The sequence below is a fragment of the Ischnura elegans genome, chromosome 6 (genome assembly GCF_921293095.1).
Source record: "Ischnura elegans chromosome 6, ioIscEleg1.1, whole genome shotgun sequence".
NCBI classification, from domain to species: Eukaryota; Metazoa; Arthropoda; class Insecta; order Odonata; family Coenagrionidae; genus Ischnura; species Ischnura elegans.
Window position 1 is genome coordinate 25,534,893 of NC_060251.1, and position 19,693 is coordinate 25,554,585.

A 19,693-nucleotide genomic window follows, 5' to 3' on the forward strand; every position below is an offset into this window, starting at 1 on the left:
CTCATTTGAAAAGGGCCAGATTGGCGCCCATGCGATGCTACTCCACGTGACGTCACAGGGACCTAGTTTCTATACGAGTAGATAGGAGTTATACATCGTCTGAGATTACCAATGCATGTATGAGGCGCAGAGCTCAGGGAAACATGTCTTAATAATCACTTATTAAAACTGGCTAAGGTCGGAAAGTTTTCTTCGTTTGATAAGGTGTTAATAATCCTTATTTAAGCCAAGCGCTACCAGCTAGCAGGGTACCTACTCAGCTACCCGCTAGCAGCCTGCGTCGTATCTGCGCTCAAGCCTCCCTCAAGGTCACCTCACACGGCGGCAGCGGGAACGAGAAATACATCACACGGAGAGATTTCCCGGCATTCATACTTACCCGTCGCGTTTTCGCGCGCTTGAAATTTTTCACTTTTAATTTAATCGCGAAAAATAGATATCGTAATTTAAAAATCAAAAGGCATGAAATACGTACTCCAGGAGTAATAATCTTTCGATTTAGGCAATAAAAAAATAATAGGAAACCACCCTATTGGAGGAGGCGACCGACAGCTGCGGTCATTTGTGCCCTCAGGGAAGGAAGGGTGGGGATAAACTCGGCGTCGGCATTAGCCTGCTCTTAACGAAAGGCGCCAAGGGGACCACGGCTTAACGTCCCATCCGACGGACGGAGTGTTGCGCTTGAAATGTTCTCCACACAACACTCAACCAGGAATCGGGCAACCTTTGGAAATTCTCTGCCACTGCCGAGATTTGAACCCGAGCCCACAAGGTGGAAAGCCAACGTCCGCCTTAATGTTACACATTTCACATAATATTAATTCAGGTGATAGCATTCATATCACCACTAAGACAAAACCCCGCAGTGAATACCAAATCCATGATCTGTAACAACCTGTAATACTACTCATGATCCTCAGCCTCGTATCGGAGCATAAATAAAATTGCAGAAGAGTTATTACGATTTTTCGTGTTGCTCGGCGATGGATTGCAAATGAATTGTCTCAACCTGGGGGGATCATTGGTCGTCGGGGGCCCTTACCTAGGGCTCATTATGAGGCCCTTCTTATCTGGGAGTGCAAGGGTCCCCCCGGAAAATTTTACGGAATTCCATGCCAAGAAATGGATTTCGACGCAATTCTATCTCTTAAAAATTAGATGAAAGTAAATAAAAATGCAATTTCGTCATAAAAGTGCTATGATAAGTGAGAATTTTACAGCTTAAAAATTTTATAAGATAATGGTTCCATTATTTATTTAGTGATTTAGGTCCTTAAAACGCCACTGAAATCTAAAATCAAACCTCTAAAAAACATTTTCGAATAACCCTATCAAAAAAGCATCAGGTTCTCTTTCATCTTCTGGCACATTTATTTTAATTATATTTGTATATAATCTTTTTACACTGAGTATGTTGAAAATGAAGCAACTAATATAAGCGTAGAGTTATTTAATTGCAGAAAAAAATTGGTTCAAGAAATATTAGTCTTTTTTTATTGCACCTTCAACATACGCTTCACAATAGACGCGAGCGTTGTGGGGGCCCTCTAATCTCGGGGCCCTCAGCGGTCGCCGACCGGCCGACCTGGTCGCACCGCCGCTGATCTCAACGTATTTAAAAATTTCTCTGCATTTTAGGCTTCACATTACAGAAACAGCAATGGTTGATGCTTCCTTGAATTTTTAATTGATATTTGTTTGCTATGCATTCATTTTTAACGAATCTCGTCTTGCTCTCACAGTAAGATGACTTGAAGAGAAATTGCTCAGGAAAATTGTATGCCCTTGGGTAACTGGACATGAATTGTGCTAAGTCGGTCTTTTTCCAAAACAAAGTCGGTGTTTTACGTCTCATGCTTTGAATGAAATTCATTGTCATCATCATCAACAGTTATCAACCCAGAGATTGCTTTGAAGCTACTGTCCACGGTACTTAAATGTATTTTCCATTGACAAAAACGCGTTTGAAGTAGTTACAGGATTCGATTAACTGCATTATTTACTCAAGCCCCAGCGTGACCTCAGTAGCAATAAACTTTATGTTTTCTACGTAGGATAGCATCTTTTTCCTGACTCCAAAGCCTCGTCTTTTTCATTCAATGCAAACGCTAGGTTTTTCCTGCAAAAAATTTACTATCGCATTCGCGGAATCGTAAAAGACTGAATGGATTTCTCGCAACAACGATGGCATAATAGTCATTCTGGAACAAATAAGGTCATAGGAGGGAGACACGACCAATACTGAGAAAGCCCACAATAAGCAGGCAGCATTAGGCATGAAGTTCTCATCATCTTTGAGTAAACGTTTCGCAGGCAATAAAATTTTCGAAATCCCATGTAAAAAAATAATTATGGGATTTGTCAGTCGTGGTAGTATGTGCTTGCCATGCTTGTGCAAATTAATTAAACTAAGTTTTCTAATACATAAAAAATTTCTGTTTATATTTATTTTTATTAGCTCACCAAACTGATCGTATTATTCACCGCCCCTAACTATAGAGATATCCTCTCTTGCTTGGGTTAAAATATTCGCAACGCAAAGGTGTGGTTTTGGGATTGATGATTTCGTCTTTTTCACTCATTTTTTTCTCCGTGCAGGAATCCAGTTCGGCGCTCAATTGGACGCTGTCGACGGCCGAGTCTACAGTGAACAAGGCTGTGGAGACGGCGATGCCACTGACCGCGAAACTCGAGAAGCCGCTCAAGACGGTCGACTCCCTGCTCTGCTCGTCCCTCGACTACGTCGAAGCCAAAGTCCCGGCCGTCAAATTGCCACCACAAGAGGTGAGAAACAATGCAATGGAAACCTCTCCTCATGATGAAGATAGGTACTGTCCAAATAGTAAATTTTAGACGAGAGCGCTATAGAAAGCCGCGTAGTTACCAAAGACTGAACCCATTATTGAAACCTGAACTTCAGTTTCACTATTCAGGGCCAGTTTTATAATGCCTGGTATATGTGACTGCGTAGGTTTCCGCGGTGTCGAGGTTCCAAAATCTCCATTCTCCCGGCGCTACCGCGTCTAGTTGTTTTATGATGACAGCAGACCTGGAGACGCCAGCAGCAGTGCTAGCGAAACTGTTGTCATTAACAAACAACCAGACGCGGTGGCACCGGAAGAATGGAGATTTTGGAATGTCTGGTATGTATATATATATATAGCTACTGTATTTAATCAGACTTCAAGCTCACCAGCACTTTCAGCCAGGTTAAATGGAAGGCTGCACCATTCAGAGGTTAGAGCAAACCACACATAAAACCAGCTATTAATAATTTACTCTGCCGGTTAGGGTAAGTTTGCATTAGGCACTAGGAGAATCTGTCTCCCCTCAAAAATTGGACGTGCCATTTAGATTCACAACTAGGCTTATTTTTCTTTAGATTGTATCCATAAACTTGATTCTGTTTCTTCCTCATTTTACCCAACATTCTTCCCTCTGAAACTGTTGTAAACATCCCCTCTCCGCGCATTACTCCCTCCATCCATACCCTCTGTCTCCTCCGTATTTCATTTTAAAGTTTTCTCTCCTCTCCTACCACTTCTAGATCTTCGTCATTCCTCTTCCTCTCCTCTCAGTTCACCTTCTCAATTCGCTTCAATTGCCTCATTTAGAACGCCTCTTCCTTTTTCTGGTCCTCCTTTCTAAGTGTCCATGATTTCAGACCGCAAAGTGCCATATCCCAGATAAGACTCTTCTCTAGCTTTTCCTTCAAATTCTTGCGGAAGGATCTTCTCATAAACTTTTCTATTCGTAAACTTTTCCTTTGCTACACCACTCTTTTACTCATGTTCTTAGGGCTGGGCCCGTTTTCTTCTCACGCGCTTCCTAAATAGTTAATACAGCTCGACCTGCTCAAGTTGGTTACCATTTTGATATTGAGTGCTATACTCCTTGTTCACGTAACTTAAATAAACCGCAAAACCTGGTCTTCTGATAAATCTTTGTACCACGTTCTTTGACAGTTTATCAAACGGGTCGACCAGTGATTATACCCCTTTCGCTCACTGTCTAATTAATGCCTAATTATCCGCGAACCTCACTGATTTGACTCATTTCTCCCATATTATCTCCCGTCTCCTACTCATTCCACGCCTCTGTGAGTACACGTCAAACAACAAAGGCGATGAAGGACAGCCTTATCTTAAACTCCGACCAATGCTTGCCAATCCTGATTCACCGTCGGCTACACTCACTTGTGCAGTCTGGGTCACATACTGATTTGCAAGCTTATCAGTATTACTAAGCGGAATGGTAATATTTGCAAATTATATAATTATAAAAACATGTTACTAAAATATTTAATATTTTATTTATATACTTCCATAATTCTTGAGAGTGACATTCGAAGAAATTTAATTTTTTTGTATAAATAAAAAATTGAAAACAAACGCTATGGAATGAATCGGCCATCTTCTCTGACACATATTGGTCGTACTGGGAGGGGTTAGAATCGAGTAAAATTGAAAATGTCCATTTCCATCTCGGTCCTATTCACTGACGCCGAATCTCTCTCTTATTTATGTTTACACTGAGCTGTTAATGCATAGGGCGCGACTCAGTGTATGCCAACCAGTTAAATATAATTTTAGGGAAAGGAAGCGAAATTGAAACATTTCAAAGAATAGGAATGATCATTTATCGAAAAATCATCACCCTTTATGAAAAATTTTAGATGCAGCGTACATATTATGCAAGGATGGCCATAGATACTTTATGGCAAAGTGTATTTGTTATCACAGAATACCCATAGAGTTTCAAAGAAAAAGTAAAATAGAGGTCCGCTGGCGATTGGGAAGCTTTGCGCTAAGCTTACATTACTATTAAATAGCTTGAGCAATTGAGAATGGATATCTCCTTTTACTTGCTATCGACTGATTTTTTGTATTATCGCTCCAAAATTACTATTACACTATCGAGTGTATAGTTCGATAACTGTAGCATGAAGATGAGCACTATTTTTTTAATAAACTGAGCTAAAAAGCCTTATTTAAAGCAAATGACAAAGTACCTTTTTAAGTTTAAGTTGCCCATTTTTCTCTCACTTTTAACTGTGTCTATCACTTTTTACTTATTCCTTTCATTAACGATTCTTCACTCTTAAATATTACTATTTATTATCTTTCCCAGCCAGGGGCGCAGTTAGGAATTAAGGCTTAGGGGTTAGGTGCAATTAATACCGGGGCGTGTGGGGATATGGAATACCCACCAGGATAAGTGGTATGTGCGAGATTAATAAATTGCGGAAATTTAATATAAATGATTGAAAATGGTGTCTTTTACGGCTTTCTGAGGGATATTTTATTAATCCTTACACTATTCTATTAGTAATATCAATCAGTTAAGTAAAATGGATTAAACTAAAAAATTTCTCTGAGCTCTGGGGGGGGGGGGGGGTTATCCCCCAAAACTCCCCCCTCGCTGCGCCACTGTTCCCAGCCATGTGTGTAAGGTCGCATTATCAAACAGCACTAACAGAGTTGCGATGTTATTGAAAAACAGATTCTTCAGGGTTAGGGGAATGAGTTTCCGTTGGATCGATATTCGCTTAACCTCCGGTGCTCTCAAAACATGTGTTCAGCAGGCCTCGGCGGCCTAGGAGTGCGGTGACAATGTGGCAACGCGTCACGGGGTGACTCTCCTTTAATAGAACTGTAAACACGGCAGCCCCTCACAAAAGATGCTCGCTCGAGACCTTGGGGGAACAAATAACTCTTGAGAAATGGGCGCTCAAACGAGCCGTCGACGAGGAAATGCATGGAAACTTTCGACGCGCAGCAATTCGCGAGGAATTCGTCCGCAAAAAATGGCGACAACAGATTAGTTTACAAACAGGAAAAACATGGGGACTTCCAACGTCCTTTTCGAGAATGCCCACGCTAGTTGGAGCGGGAGTCCGAGAGATGTCTCCTCCACATCCTCCTTTCCTCGAAACAAAAGCAACACACAGGCCGTATACGGGGTGTATCGACTTTGTAGTGACAGAAATTTTTCGACTTCTTTTCATGAAAGTATCTCGTCAAACATCAGGTGTGGGGTAGTAAAATTAAACTAAAATGTTCACATTTTGCCAACTCGTATGATGCACTTCCTCGCATCGGAATTCAGCACGGGAGCAATTTTAGAATGATGGAGCGACTATTGCGGTCAAATGCGACGAGGGTACTTAAATGTAGAATCCAATAAATATTGACAGGGAAGGAAGTTCCAAATACCAACATTGAAAAGTTAAAAATCAAATACGAAAGTCTTTGTACCCTAAAACTATGCCTTTGCGTGACATTATTACTAGGGCAAAGATAAGTTAACAGTAAAAGCGGTCTTTCGAAAATTAGGTGGCTACCAAATGTACTGAAAGTTTTTTTTTCTGTTTGGGGCAATTACATTTCTTTTTCATCGTCAAAATAGGTTTATTCGTGTAAAGCACTCCATAATTTATTCGAGGCATAGGAGAGGCTGTATCAACATATTTTCTCGAGATTATACATAATTTTTTTGCTTTTATTTTTTTGTAAAATAGGGAAAGAGTGCGTATGGTGATGGTGAAAAAAAGTGAGTCTGAACCTCATGTCTACAAAAAGTTAGGAAGGATTATTCATAACTCCTTTTCGAATAAGGCAATGCGTTTTGAGTCTGTAAAAGTCGAGCTCTCTTATTTGGTTTCATCCATTCGAATATCTACGAATATAAATCTTCAAAACTAAATTGTCGATTAAAGAATTGTGATTAAGGATCTAGTCGAAAGTAGTAAAAACATGACGTGGAGAATGAGGAGCGATGACAGTTCTCATAAATGGAAGATAAAAACAATCTGCTGGTGCCCGTTTTCCAAGAGGACGACAGAAATGCGATTAAATAATAGCGGTGACTAGATTTCTCTCGAGTTCCTATTCCTATGTAATTCATCCTGTGTAAACGTTGGAAATTATAAAAGGATAAGAAATATTTTTTTCCGTAAAAAGCTACGTTGTTCATTATTTTATGCAGTCATGGCTACATTGTTCATTATTTTATGCAGTTTTGAAAACCATCTATCTACCTCAACATGGGCATACCCAGCGGGGGGCCGGGGGGAGCAACCCCTAGAAGCGAAAATAAATTTAGTTCAAAACAAAAGTTATGAACAAATTTTCCTTTTGAAGAAAAATTATATTATTATAAGACATAGAACCAAAATAAAAATCATTATTTTTTCAAGCAAATAATTATAAATACTAATAAATTGCTGTCATAATTTCCTCAAAATTTAACCTTTTCTGTGCAAAAAAGTTACAACTTGAACGACCACAGCTATATTTGCCCCCCCCCCCCCCCCCTTAGTTTTGGTTCTGGGTACGCCCATTTACCTCAATGTACTTACAGTATTTCTTATACTGCATGAATAATCCATAAGAACGACTATGATATCAATATCTACATTGAAGTTATACCGCGGTAATTAATTTCTTTTGACAAATGTTTATGCCAATCCTGGTTTTTATTGAATCGTGTTTCTGATGTTCATTTCCTAATTCTTTCGAAGGACATAAACTGTAAATATTCAATCGCAAAAGTTCTATTACATAGCGCGAGTGATGTAAAAGGCATCATCTAGATCTCAACTTAATGAATTTTTACACGGTATTGAATCAAAATGCCAAGGGATAAGTTCACCCCAATCAAACGTTAAGATCAAAATAATACTTTTAGAATCCTCTTGCTTCTCCTCAAGACATGAGGGGAGCCTATACCACGTAGCCATTGTTAGCGTAAGTAGGAGAGAGATATGGATTTTTCCCACTTGTTTGACTATCTTGAAATGTAACTTAGATAACGTCTAGGCAATGAGGAGATTATATTAGTCGTAATCGACTACGCAATAGCAAAAGTCGAGTATCTTTCAATGAAAGGATGCGACCATAATTGCAGAGTGGCGATGATGGAAAAATAAGACTCATTAACAGTTAGTTTCTGAAATAGAATAAATATAAATTACCATTTAAGTCATACCGTCAATCCTAACTCGTAGGCTGATATTATTTCTCTAACTAAAACGTCTCTAAATCCTATGAATGGAATGTATTAAAAAAAAACATCTATATCGACGATTCACAATGGATATTTTCATCAGTTTACGCGATTTAAAGCATATCAAACCACCATATTCTGATGAATCTGGGAAGATAATTTATTTCCTAAATATTGCAATTGCAATTAAATATCGCAAAATCACAAACACATTTTCTTTAAGACCATTAACATAATTTTAAAATATCGATGCATCAAGTGGTCTGCGCAGTGGCCTGGAAAGCCTAAGGTGGCTGTTTCGATTCCCGGTCCAGGGAAATTGTTTCCGTGCCAATAAAAGATAATATCACCGCTGCACAGTGATCCGAAATCGGACAATAATATTTTACTAAATGAGTGATAGAATTAACGGAATTACTCTATTTTCAGTTTCTGGACACGACGAAGACGATGGTGGTGGAGAAGGCGGCGGCGGTGAAGGAGTACGGCGGTCAGAAGCTGCGAAGCATGAGCTTGGACCGGCAGAGCGCGGCCATGCTGGCGCAGAACTGCAAGGATCTCGCGTCCACCGGCATGGTGAAGGCGAAGAGCGTGGCGCAGAAGCTCATTGCGCCGAAAGAAGAGGAAGAGGAGGCGGTGGAAGAAGGTGAGGCCCTCCCGATCTCACACGGCACACGATTGCCCCATGCAGCGAATAAACAATGTTACAATTACACATACCTACCGGCAGACACAAAACAAAATTATCCGAGTAAAAACAATTGGCTCAGTTTTTTTGTGGGATTTTTCTATCATGATGATGCAAGGATCCTTACAAGGATGGAATACGCCTTGAAAATGACGGTTATTCGCAGAGACCTGGGTCGGTGCATGTTTGATTAAAGTGTGAAAAATTACAAAAGAAATGTTTTTCTGTCACCATCAGTCTCAGAACTAGGGCAGGGTAGAGGGGGGCACGTTCCCCAGATGTCAGGGGGAGGCAAAATGTAATAAGTTTATTTTAAATATTAATGAAATTTTTTCTAATTAAATTATTTAACAATAATTATTATTTTATAAATTATTTAACAATTATATTAATAAAACTTATTAATAATGAATTTGCGGTTTGTAATTTCAACCACCACTTTTAAAAATATAGCTTTTTAAATGACCGTTTATGTGATTTTCACAGCCGTTGAAAAATTGATGTAAAATTAATTTAAAATATTATATTTTAGTGGTGGTAATTAATGGTGGTAGTGGTGATTATTATATATTATATTTTTGTGGTGGGGAGCGAGCGAGCGAGGAGGATCAGAGGGAGGATCAGCACTGATATTTGTCCCCCCCTGACCAAACTCCTAGTTCCGGTCCTGTACAAAACAGCAATTTCCCGAGTAAAACAATTCACTCAGTTTTTCTTTATGGGATTTTCTCCATCGTGATGATGGAAGGACACTTAGATGGATGGCAACTTGATAATTACGGTTATCCGTAGAAACCTTGGGCTCACGTTTGATGGAAAAGTGAAAATTTACAAAAGAAGTTTTTATTTCTGCCACTATTAAGATAATAAATATCACATAGATTTTGAATTAATTTTACAACGGCTGTGAAAATCACATAGGCGGTCATTTAAAAAAGTTTTCCTACATGGGGAAACAAATCGTTGATTTTTAACATTCCAGACCACCGTATCACTAATTGTACGACACGAATCACACAATTTTTTAGTTAGATTACAGTAAATATGATTTTTCCGTACTTTTCAGTCTCTTTCTCAGCTTTCCATGCGAAATAAAATTCCATGACTTACAGGTTTTTCTAAAAATTGGCTAATTGTAAGTAGATTCATAGAAATCAAAGCAAAAAAATTCAACCGACGCGAAACCTACGTAGAGGAAGTTAACTCGCAAATAAATATGACAGATGCAAGACATACGGAAATAAAATGTATCACAATGGAGGCAGGTCATAGTAAATATATTGGTTTCATAAGTAATTGATCTTCATATAAATTACACTACACGATTTTTTCATAGAAACTCTTTACGCAACCGTTTTCAATACGTTTTGTGTTATTGTCAGGTAGTAAAAAATTATTTAAAACAGTTTTTGAAAATAAAATTAGAATATTTTTGGAAATTTGCCGGTAAGTTTTGATTTACAATACCTTAAAATTGCCGCCAGATCAAGCCTGAAGCAAGTCTCTATATCCACCCCAATTGTCTGGAAAAGCGCCTTTTTATAGCTTCAAATATTAATAGATTGATAACACAAACGCCCTCAAAAGCCGGAACTTCCTACGCAAAATAAGTCTTATAAAAATCTAAAATTATATTTTAACATTTGAATTTAGCTTGAAACAACGTGTAATTGAGTGAAATTCGTATGTTTATTTTTCCTTTGTACCTACCTCTTCATTGTTATTGAAATGTATGCACAATTTAGAGATATTCGTGTGTAAGCTCAAGTGTATTTTAATCTTTAACTGGCAGGAGAAATATATGTATTCATTGTCAGCCACTATGCGATAAAAAGCAAGGGAAGAATTCTTCCAAATGCGTCGACGCATGTGTCAAATTCTCGCCAGATTTTGCCTGAAATGTGACACCCATCTGTCGCCTGTTTCCACTTGATAGGGGACTTGAGGGAATGCTGTGAGCGCCGTAATGCGGCGAGCAAAAACCGAAAAAACAGTACAAAAAAGCGGAAAGGAATGTATATTCTTTTACGTTTAGGGTGTGCTTGGACTAAAGAAAGGATGTTTTCGGGATCCGTTCGTTCGAATGCGAAATGTCTGGCAACTTAAGACACACGCAAGTCAAGCAATTCCTGATTAACTGTGACAGATCGGCTTTGATTAATTCACAGTACTTCAATTTTAAGTTATGGATTTGCACTGCAGCCCATTTATCCTTTTACCAAGCCAGTTCCCGTAACTTGATAAAGTTCTTCCGAGTGTTCTTTCTGATCTGTCCGTAGCTAAGCAATCGGGCGTAAAACAAGGGAAATAGATTCCAAAATGAAAGTGCGTAACTTAGGGTCGAACAGGTCGGACAATTAGATGTAATAAATAGTACTTTCAGAAAACTAATTCTGGTGCAAAACGAAACATTAAAAAATATTTACACCCTTAGAACAAGAAAAGCATTAGCCTCCCTATAATCCACTACTCTTGGCTATCGATCTCTGACTTACTTACCTGAATATTGTGATTCGATATAATTTACACCGCGTTCAGGTATTATTTATCCATAATGATCCGTAGATCTGGATCTTTTTAATCTGACTCCATTCATAAGGTTTAGATACGTTTTAATTTAAGTAATAGTGCTTGCCTACGAGTTAGGATTCACGGATTCGCTAACAAGTTACTTCATTATTATTCTTTTTCCGATACTAACTGTAAATATGAAGTATAGTAAAATTTCACTATTATCGACATTCTGAAATCATGCCCTACATCCTTTTTTTTGAAAGATAATCGACCTTTGTAATTGCGCAGTCGATTGCGCCTTGTGTAATCTCCTCATTGTCTGGACGTTATCTAACAAGTCGTAAGTCACATTTCCAGATAGCCAAGCAAGCGTAAAATATACATACTCCTCTCCTACTGACGCTAGTAATGGCGACTAGCGTTCATAACGTCTAATTTAATTGTAAGAAGGTAGATTTTTGGCTCATATCGCCTGCTCTAATCTTTTCCTAGCTTCAAAATGAAACCTCACCGGTTTTCCAGCACTGATAATTGAGGGTCATGCTGAAAGAGCAGAACATGTTGAGGAAATATTGCCAATCGTGGAAGAAATTCAATCAACCTGTTAGTCTGGTTGCAAGTAAGAAAAAGCAGGCAAACCCCTGATTTATTGAAGCAATTATTCTATTTCATTACAAGGAAGATAAAAATTGGTACGCCCCGGAGACAAAATAAACCTAAAACCGAACCACCTAAAGAATGTAAGCCTTGTTGCTTGTCTAGTCATTTTTTAGTGCTACTACTAAATGTACTGGGTCGCAGATTTGAGTATTTCAACGCAGCCTGAAGGATTCCATGACGTAGAATTTTAAACCGCTGAGAAGCTAAAACTCAGAACTAACTCATCGTCAACGAATCACTCACAATCAGTAACAGCCTAAAGAATCAAGAGAGTTGATACTGAGTCGTCAATATATCAGGTGCGATTGCAACATTTCACATACATATCTCTTATCCAAGCATGGGATTTTGATACATCAGACACCTCTAACAATCGTCCTCTTGCATTCCGACTTATCTTCCGAGGCATCGTGTCAACTGCAGTCACTGGGAAAAGAATGCACTGGGATGAGATTACCGGGAAGTTTTTTCCTTCTAGCCTCTTAACGTCCGAGTAGAAAGTCCACGGAAGAAAGGGGTATCTATGTTCAGGCATGTCAATCAAAGAGGTGATAACTTCTCCACTTGAGCAAATGCCCGTCAAACTGAGTCGCCATTGAAAGCCGATTTCAGTGAGGGGGACAAAACTCAATACCTTACGTTGCAAACATTATCAGTCCTAACTGAAACTGTAAGCCACGAATATCCAGGCCCCTTGCTAAAAAGTATTTTCCGCAGTTGACGTTGAGTTCAAAAAATGCCATTTTCTCAAGAAAATTAATTGAATGTCTTCAAATGAGAACGGATATCTTTAAGAGCGACACGGAGAACATAACATTAGAGCATCACTATATTTCCAGGTCCGACAGAAGCGATAAATTAAGAGAGATTCAGCTTAGTAAAACCACTTGTCTGTTTCCACACACTTTTATTTACACCGACCATGGTTTCGGCAACTTGTGCCATTATCAAGGTTGCACAAGTTGCCGAAACCATGGTCGGTGTAAATACAGTAAAAGTGTGTGGAAACAGACAAGTGGTTTTACTAAGCTGAATATCAAAGATTTCCGCCATATCACACCGGACACTGTATATTTTATTCAAAGAGATATTTTGTCGAACGGATAGATATGCGAATTCCTTTTTCCCCCGAACCATAAAGGACTTTAATAAATGCCGGTCGTAATTTCGTTAGAGCGTTTCCTTTTTATGTACAAATGGCTGGTGTCCTAACACCCCCTCCCACACGCCTTTCAGGCGGCTTGCGAGGTTGTATGTAGATGTAGATGAATGCGGTGAATTCGAAGTGCAAATATTTACTGACAACCAGTTCTGCTCCAGGTACATAATGTTTTATTTAAACCAATGCAAATTTCATCGCCATTTAGGCTGCATACGAAATTAACACAGAGATACCGGAATGAATACGAACTCTTCGTAAACAGCCATATCATCCCCATGAATTTCCGCATAAAAAGAAATTTTCCCTCTAAATACCTCTTTCCTTGAAGCCCGCGATTGAAACTTTACTCACAAAATTTGGCAGGAAATGTTGGTTTTCCTTGGAATCAAAACTAGCAACTCAAGTTTTCATGACAGTGCAGCAGGACACAGATTTACCTCGTTTTTATCGTTATCTATACGTCCAGTGCTCTTTTGATTCGCCCACGTACTTTTACCAGGACGAGGAGTAACGCCCTTGAGTCCAGCCAAAAGGTCAATCGCTTGAATCTCACCTGGATCATAATGAATGACTTGGTGAATTTTGCAGCTTTTAAATTGATTTATTTCGTATGGATGGTTAGATAGTATGACACGATTTAAAGGGCATTCTTCGCCGTACTTTATATTTTTATATCTGATATCCATGCTTTAAGAAAAGGCCACTCGTTACCATGGACGCAATTAATTTATCGAAAAAGAAAAAAAGGAATTCAACTGTACTATTTCTTAATCATTTCAGAATTCATTCTCGACTGTTTATAGTCTATTCGGGTTTCCCACCACGTCAATTTGTCTTTTGTTGCGGAAATTTCGTTGGAAGTCTAGGCCATCGGAATTTTTTTCCGATATCAATGAAAAAATGATGGATGGCAATGACAAAATTACTTAAATTACAAAAGAAATGGTTTATTGAGGATCTGATAGTCAAAATATTATCAATCCTCAGGTACATTGTTTTCGAATCCTGGTTAGTCAATAAATTTTCTATACTGGAATTGACATACTTTAATTATTGGCATCATGAATATTTTCAAAAAAGTTCCGCTGAAACAAAGCGTTTTGATAAATGAAAGAAATTGACCCAGAAGAGAATCCGAACAGCATTCACTGATAGCATACTCCGGGGAAGCACTAGAGCCTTCACTCGAATTAACGTTTTCCCAATTTTCTCCACTGGTATTGATCCGCATGCGTCGCAAAGAACTCTCCTCAAATTCACGTTACACGACAAATAATAAAATTTTAGTCCGACCTTGGCATTGATATTTCTCACGCATGAAGTAGGCTGCTTATCTTTTCCAGAAAAAAGTGTCGGGTTTGGACTACCGTATCATTGATCGGCGTGTGAAGGATTTCGGAATGAGGGAAAACACACAGAAAAAGCATTCACGACCCATTAATGGTCTCCTGCCCGATTTCTCGGGCAGCCGCCTTAGTCACGAAATCTAAAAATGTTGGCCTGGATGACCCATGGAAATATGGATGCCTTGATTCAAGCTATCGCGGCCATTTTAGGCTCTTTCATAGTATTATCATTTGTAACTGGGAATCTGCAATACTTCAGGAGATGGTAGGGGAGACAATTTTAAGCATTATTTGTCCATAAACAAGGGATCGCATAGTAGCTACTGCGACATGGCACCGTAAATATTTTTTAAAAATGCATTTAGCAGTTAATATGAAAATTGTTTTTCATGGGTATTCAGTTTTTTTGGCATTTTCATTAATAATATGGATTTTTAAGAGCATAAAATAATTAAGGTTGGACGAAAATGTGCGATTATAATTGTTTGAAACAAATAATCTTCGAAGAAAATTCACTAACTCATTACTAACTCTGCAGTATTCCATTATGAGTTTTCTTGAATCTGTAACACTATTGCTGATACCACTTCTTTTTAGATAGCACGACCCGGGTTTCGATGAATTTGTTACTTAGTTACCTGATGAATTTTAAAACGGACGCCAGAATAGGGGAAAGGGATGGGTTTAGATACTCATTTATCAGAGAACTGTACTGGCTTTCAATATTTTTTTAAATTTCTAACTGCTCTCTGGAGTCCAATGAACGTGGTCATTGCATAATTTTAAAATATTCATTAAAAATGAAAATAAATAAAATAAAATGTAAAAAAATAGAAATGAAATAAAAATAATATAATAATATAATTTTTATGGTATATTTTTAAACATTCATTATTCATTATCCAAGATAACTAATAATCTTAGAGTTTAACTAAACGAGAGCTTTGAGCCAGAATCAACAATACGACTACACAATCTCACCCATTTTGAGATGGTGTATATTTCTTGCATCAAGGTGATGAAATATCGTGATGTTTTTTCTTACTCGACGTTACCTAACGTTCTGTGACCCAAAAGCCAGTGAAACACCTCATAGAAATCTCTAAGAATAGTACAACGCTACATTTGCGAAATATCAAGCGGAAAGTTTGGGAAAAAAAGTGCATCGGGGAAACAAGACGCTCAGTCAATATTTGAATGGAAGAACTCCGTATGGGACAAATTACTTGAGATCGACGAGCACCTGACACGCGCGGGCTCCAAATATTTCCAGGTCATCGATTTAGTGGGAATGCTCGGAACTCCGACACATCAAGTTTTGAACGGTAAATTTATTTGTACGAACTCTTCCGTGAACATTAGCTTAAGGAAAATTACATCGTATAAAGCGTCGAATTGTTTAAACGAATGCGAAACTTTCTAAACGGCTAAACAGAAAATATAGCTCGTTCTTATTTCGTTCGGTCAAGCATGTACAATCTAGGCCGGATCTCTGTACCCGGCTATTGAGCATTAATGTTTTCTTTCGCATGCTACATACTAACTCTCTCACACACACAAAAAATTTGTTCTTGTGATTAATGGTGAACACTCACCCACAAATTACCCCCTCCACTCTTCAACTTCATTAGATTCAGGCGTAATTTTGAGGAGACGTAACATCACCATCATTAATAAATTAAAAACTGTTGCCAATTTTACAGAAAATATTAATTCCCTACTCGTTGCCTATCCTGGTACCCTATCCTTCCCAATTCACTCATTAGAAGCAGTTGTTGGTATCACTAAAGGTAATATACCAATGAAAGTATAATATAAGCGTATCAGCTAATTTTAATGGAAATCAGTACTACTACCTATGTCAAGTTATAAACAAAAAGAGACTTTCCACACAGATAGATACTCACCGGCAAACGTTTCGCAACCAAGCGTCATTTTCAAAATATTTGAAGAGGTTTGAGGTGCCCAAGCTGTGAACGGTAATTAGATTTTATGAAAATTTACTGACTTTTTTATTTTTATGCGATAAAAGTAGGCTTTTCATAATGTTATCTAATCACCTCGACCTGTCCCTACCTTCCTCTCTCAAAATTTCCTCGATACCTTGGCAAAAGGCGCGTTAAATTCCCTCTTATCCACGAAACCTGTTTTATTCCTTCTCCTTTTCAACTTATCCAACGTAAGAGGAAAAAATAAACGCCAGGAAATTTAATTCTCATGAAAAAGTGACTCAGAGTGTGTTGCGAAACGACAAACTTCGGTGAAAACAGCACATACATATGTCCATTCATCGCTAGAACTGCTCAAGTCTTCCGATTTTTGCAGTAGCAGCGCCCAAAAGCCATCTCATCTATATCTACGAGGTACCGTGAAAGCCACGATCACGGTGTGTGGCACGGGGTTATTCCACACGAAGCATGCGGTACTCATCCTGGCCTTAATCAGAAACGCGCTCGTTCGCCGGACACAGGCCAAGCACTCGGGACGAAAACACGCGGTCCGACCAGGAACTAGGAGAGTGCTAAGTAAGCGAACATGCTACTATGCATATAAAACTACTAGTAAGTAATAATAAAACGAAAATTTATCGCAGTGAGTTAATCATTCACGAGTTATAACGTGCCAAAAGATTCATGCAGATTGTTTGTATTTACAAATAATATAATAAGTTATTAACTACACATGCAGAGTCTATTATACCTATTCCAAGTCGAGATATCCCAAGCTAACTCTCAGGTGTACGATGGAATTTCGAAAAGGTTTAAAGGTCAATTCCTTCACGGTAGACTACCTCGGCAATGTCAATCCATTTCTCACGAAGGCCAAGGAAGCACACAGCACTTTTCCTCGCGATCAAGGACTCTGGCCAGCTGTTACGCATATGGTATCTCCACAGCGAGGTATTCGGACTTTTAAGATGAAAATTAGTCTAGCATTGAAAATGAAGGAAACCAAGGTCACAGTGCTAACCAAATTGTCCGAAAAATTGGCGAACAGAAATAATATTTTATTTTAGAATTGTAAGTTGGAGCGACATAAACGGAGGTTTAAGATTTCGGTCCTATACTTTTTCGTGAGATATTACTCGATAAAAACTTACGCTAATATCTAGAAATTTTCGGGATATCCAGAGAAAACTTGTATCAACATTTGAAAATGACTGAAATTTGAAAACTTTGCCTCAGTATTTTCTTGAATGTAAAACTGGAGAAAAATGCGTTCTCTTAAAAATCTACTAAGCCCTGATTTAAAAAAATACGGGGATCGATAATATAATTCTTTTACAGTCAAAAGTTTGACGTTGTATTAATCACATCACTGTTTTCTCTTTTCCAAATTGTTTTTTAATTGTTATAGGTAGAAACACTCTCCTGTTCAAATAGAAAAACATATAGCTTCACAACCAATAGCTCATGGCGTTATCCCCTCTATTTGATTGCTTTGTTTTCATGAATTTACAAATAATTAGAAAACCCTATTTGAGTTTCACTTGTACCTGTGAACAGATATATTTTATTAATTCTTCCCTTTAAAAAATTGGGATTATCGCATTAATCCATCTCTCACGACGGTCCAGAGTCGGTCGTCAGTTCCATGCGACCCTGAATTGAGATTTTAGAGAAGCCTGTAATATGTAAAAAAAATCGACCTTTCGATCATTTGATGATTCCACTGCATTCTGGAGTACATAAGACCAGGAAAAAAATGTCGCTTTTAGTGCATAAACTCGGATAAAACAGAAAAATTTCTAAATACATTTGACGCACTCCATTATGGTAAATTCCCTTAAAGTTAACTGTCTACATCTACATGGGTATTACCCCGCAAACTACCTCAATAGGTGTGTGGCGGGGATTTTGGGAAACCAACCATTTACAATGAAAAAGGAAATGCTCCAATGAAGGTCCGCCAAGCATTTATTAAAATACTTTATCGCTCGGGGGAAAAAAATGATTTCCATACCAATTTGTTCGGAAAAACATCTCTTAAATTTTCGTTTCTGTCGCTATTGGCGAGTTCAAATAAAATGCAATGGCTATTGATAATTTCTCAACCTTTTGTACATACAGTATTGCCATTTTACTGAGGGCTATTGTAATTACGTATAGAAGAACGAAGTCAATGGTGTTTTATTCAGTCGCCGATGACTCTTCTGGAGGTATGAGTGGTTGGTAGGTGGACAGACCGCCCGCGAACACGCAATGCGAGCGCTCGATGACTTCTCGGAAATGGACGACAGTGGTGGGAGGCGGAGAATTAATGGCGGGACGCGGGCGGACTTCCGTCAACATTTGTGTAATTTTCCTCGGCGGCGGAATGAATCGCTTGGGAATGAGTGATGCGCCGTCATTCAGCCGTTGCGTCACCTTTGCTTTCCGCCTCGGGCGAATCGACTCGATTCTACGAGAACGAATACGTGTAAAAAAGATATACCTGCTGGATGATTTCTTTTATCCACCATCGCCGACTCTAACGTAACTCCCGTACTTATCGACCTCCACACAACTGGTTTTTCAACCCGCAGAAGTCTGCGCACCGTTCCATCTGAACTTAAAATAGAATTTACTCGCATTTGTAGAACTAGATCCACACTATAGATTCTAACACTTTACAATCTATAAATATATGCACTCTCCCATTTGAATTTGAATCGCATATAAAAATTATTGCGAATTTAATGAATGATATGAAAGATAGAGTTGCAATTAGAAATTATGTAATCAAAGCTCTTGCAGATAAGGGGTCATTTCAAAATACAAACAGGCAGTATGTAAAAGCAATATTATCGTGACTTTCATACCTATAAACCAGAAAAGAATGGCGGAACTCTCTCAGATATTTCGTAAGAGGTAGCATATAAATAACAATATTGGCAACACGTTTAAGCCACCCTTTGATTACAGACAATACATCTCGGGACACTCGCTTGAAGTGAACGTTAATCGGCGTACCGATCAACCTCTATCATAGCATTCTCCAGCTCACCACCCTGCACTCTACACAATTTTGAAAGTATTTATCGCACACTTGCTAATATGCAAGAGGCAAAAATAGAAGTGACAGCAGTTGCCATTAATTAAAAAGTGTAAACATGATTGTTCTTTCAATCTACCGTTTGGTGCGAGCCTAATTTCCAACCAACGTAAACCAAATATGATGGTAATTTCTAAGTTCATACATACATGTTATTAACTTTTAATCGATAATCTACTGGTTACAGTAGATACGAATTTTATATCATCCTCCTTAAAATCGAGAGCGGTGGAATAATTATTAAGTCGTCAAATTATTTTATCGTCTAATTCTCTGTTAATC

The 19,693-nt window shown here is 38.4% G+C and overlaps 1 protein-coding gene across 3 annotated transcripts in view; it reads left to right on the plus strand.

Annotated features, from left to right (window-relative positions):
• The window catches only part of LOC124160205 (lipid storage droplets surface-binding protein 2-like), a 46,313-nt gene that overhangs the window by 23,485 nt on the left and 3,135 nt on the right, over positions 1 to 19,693 (plus strand). For all 3 annotated transcript variants that reach the window (XM_046535993.1, XM_046535995.1, XM_046535994.1), the window contains exons 2-3: positions 2,599 to 2,784; positions 8,437 to 8,653. In XM_046535993.1, the coding sequence (XP_046391949.1) occupies positions 2,599 to 2,784; positions 8,437 to 8,653 (403 nt within the window). The remainder of the gene's footprint in view (positions 1 to 2,598; positions 2,785 to 8,436; positions 8,654 to 19,693) is intronic.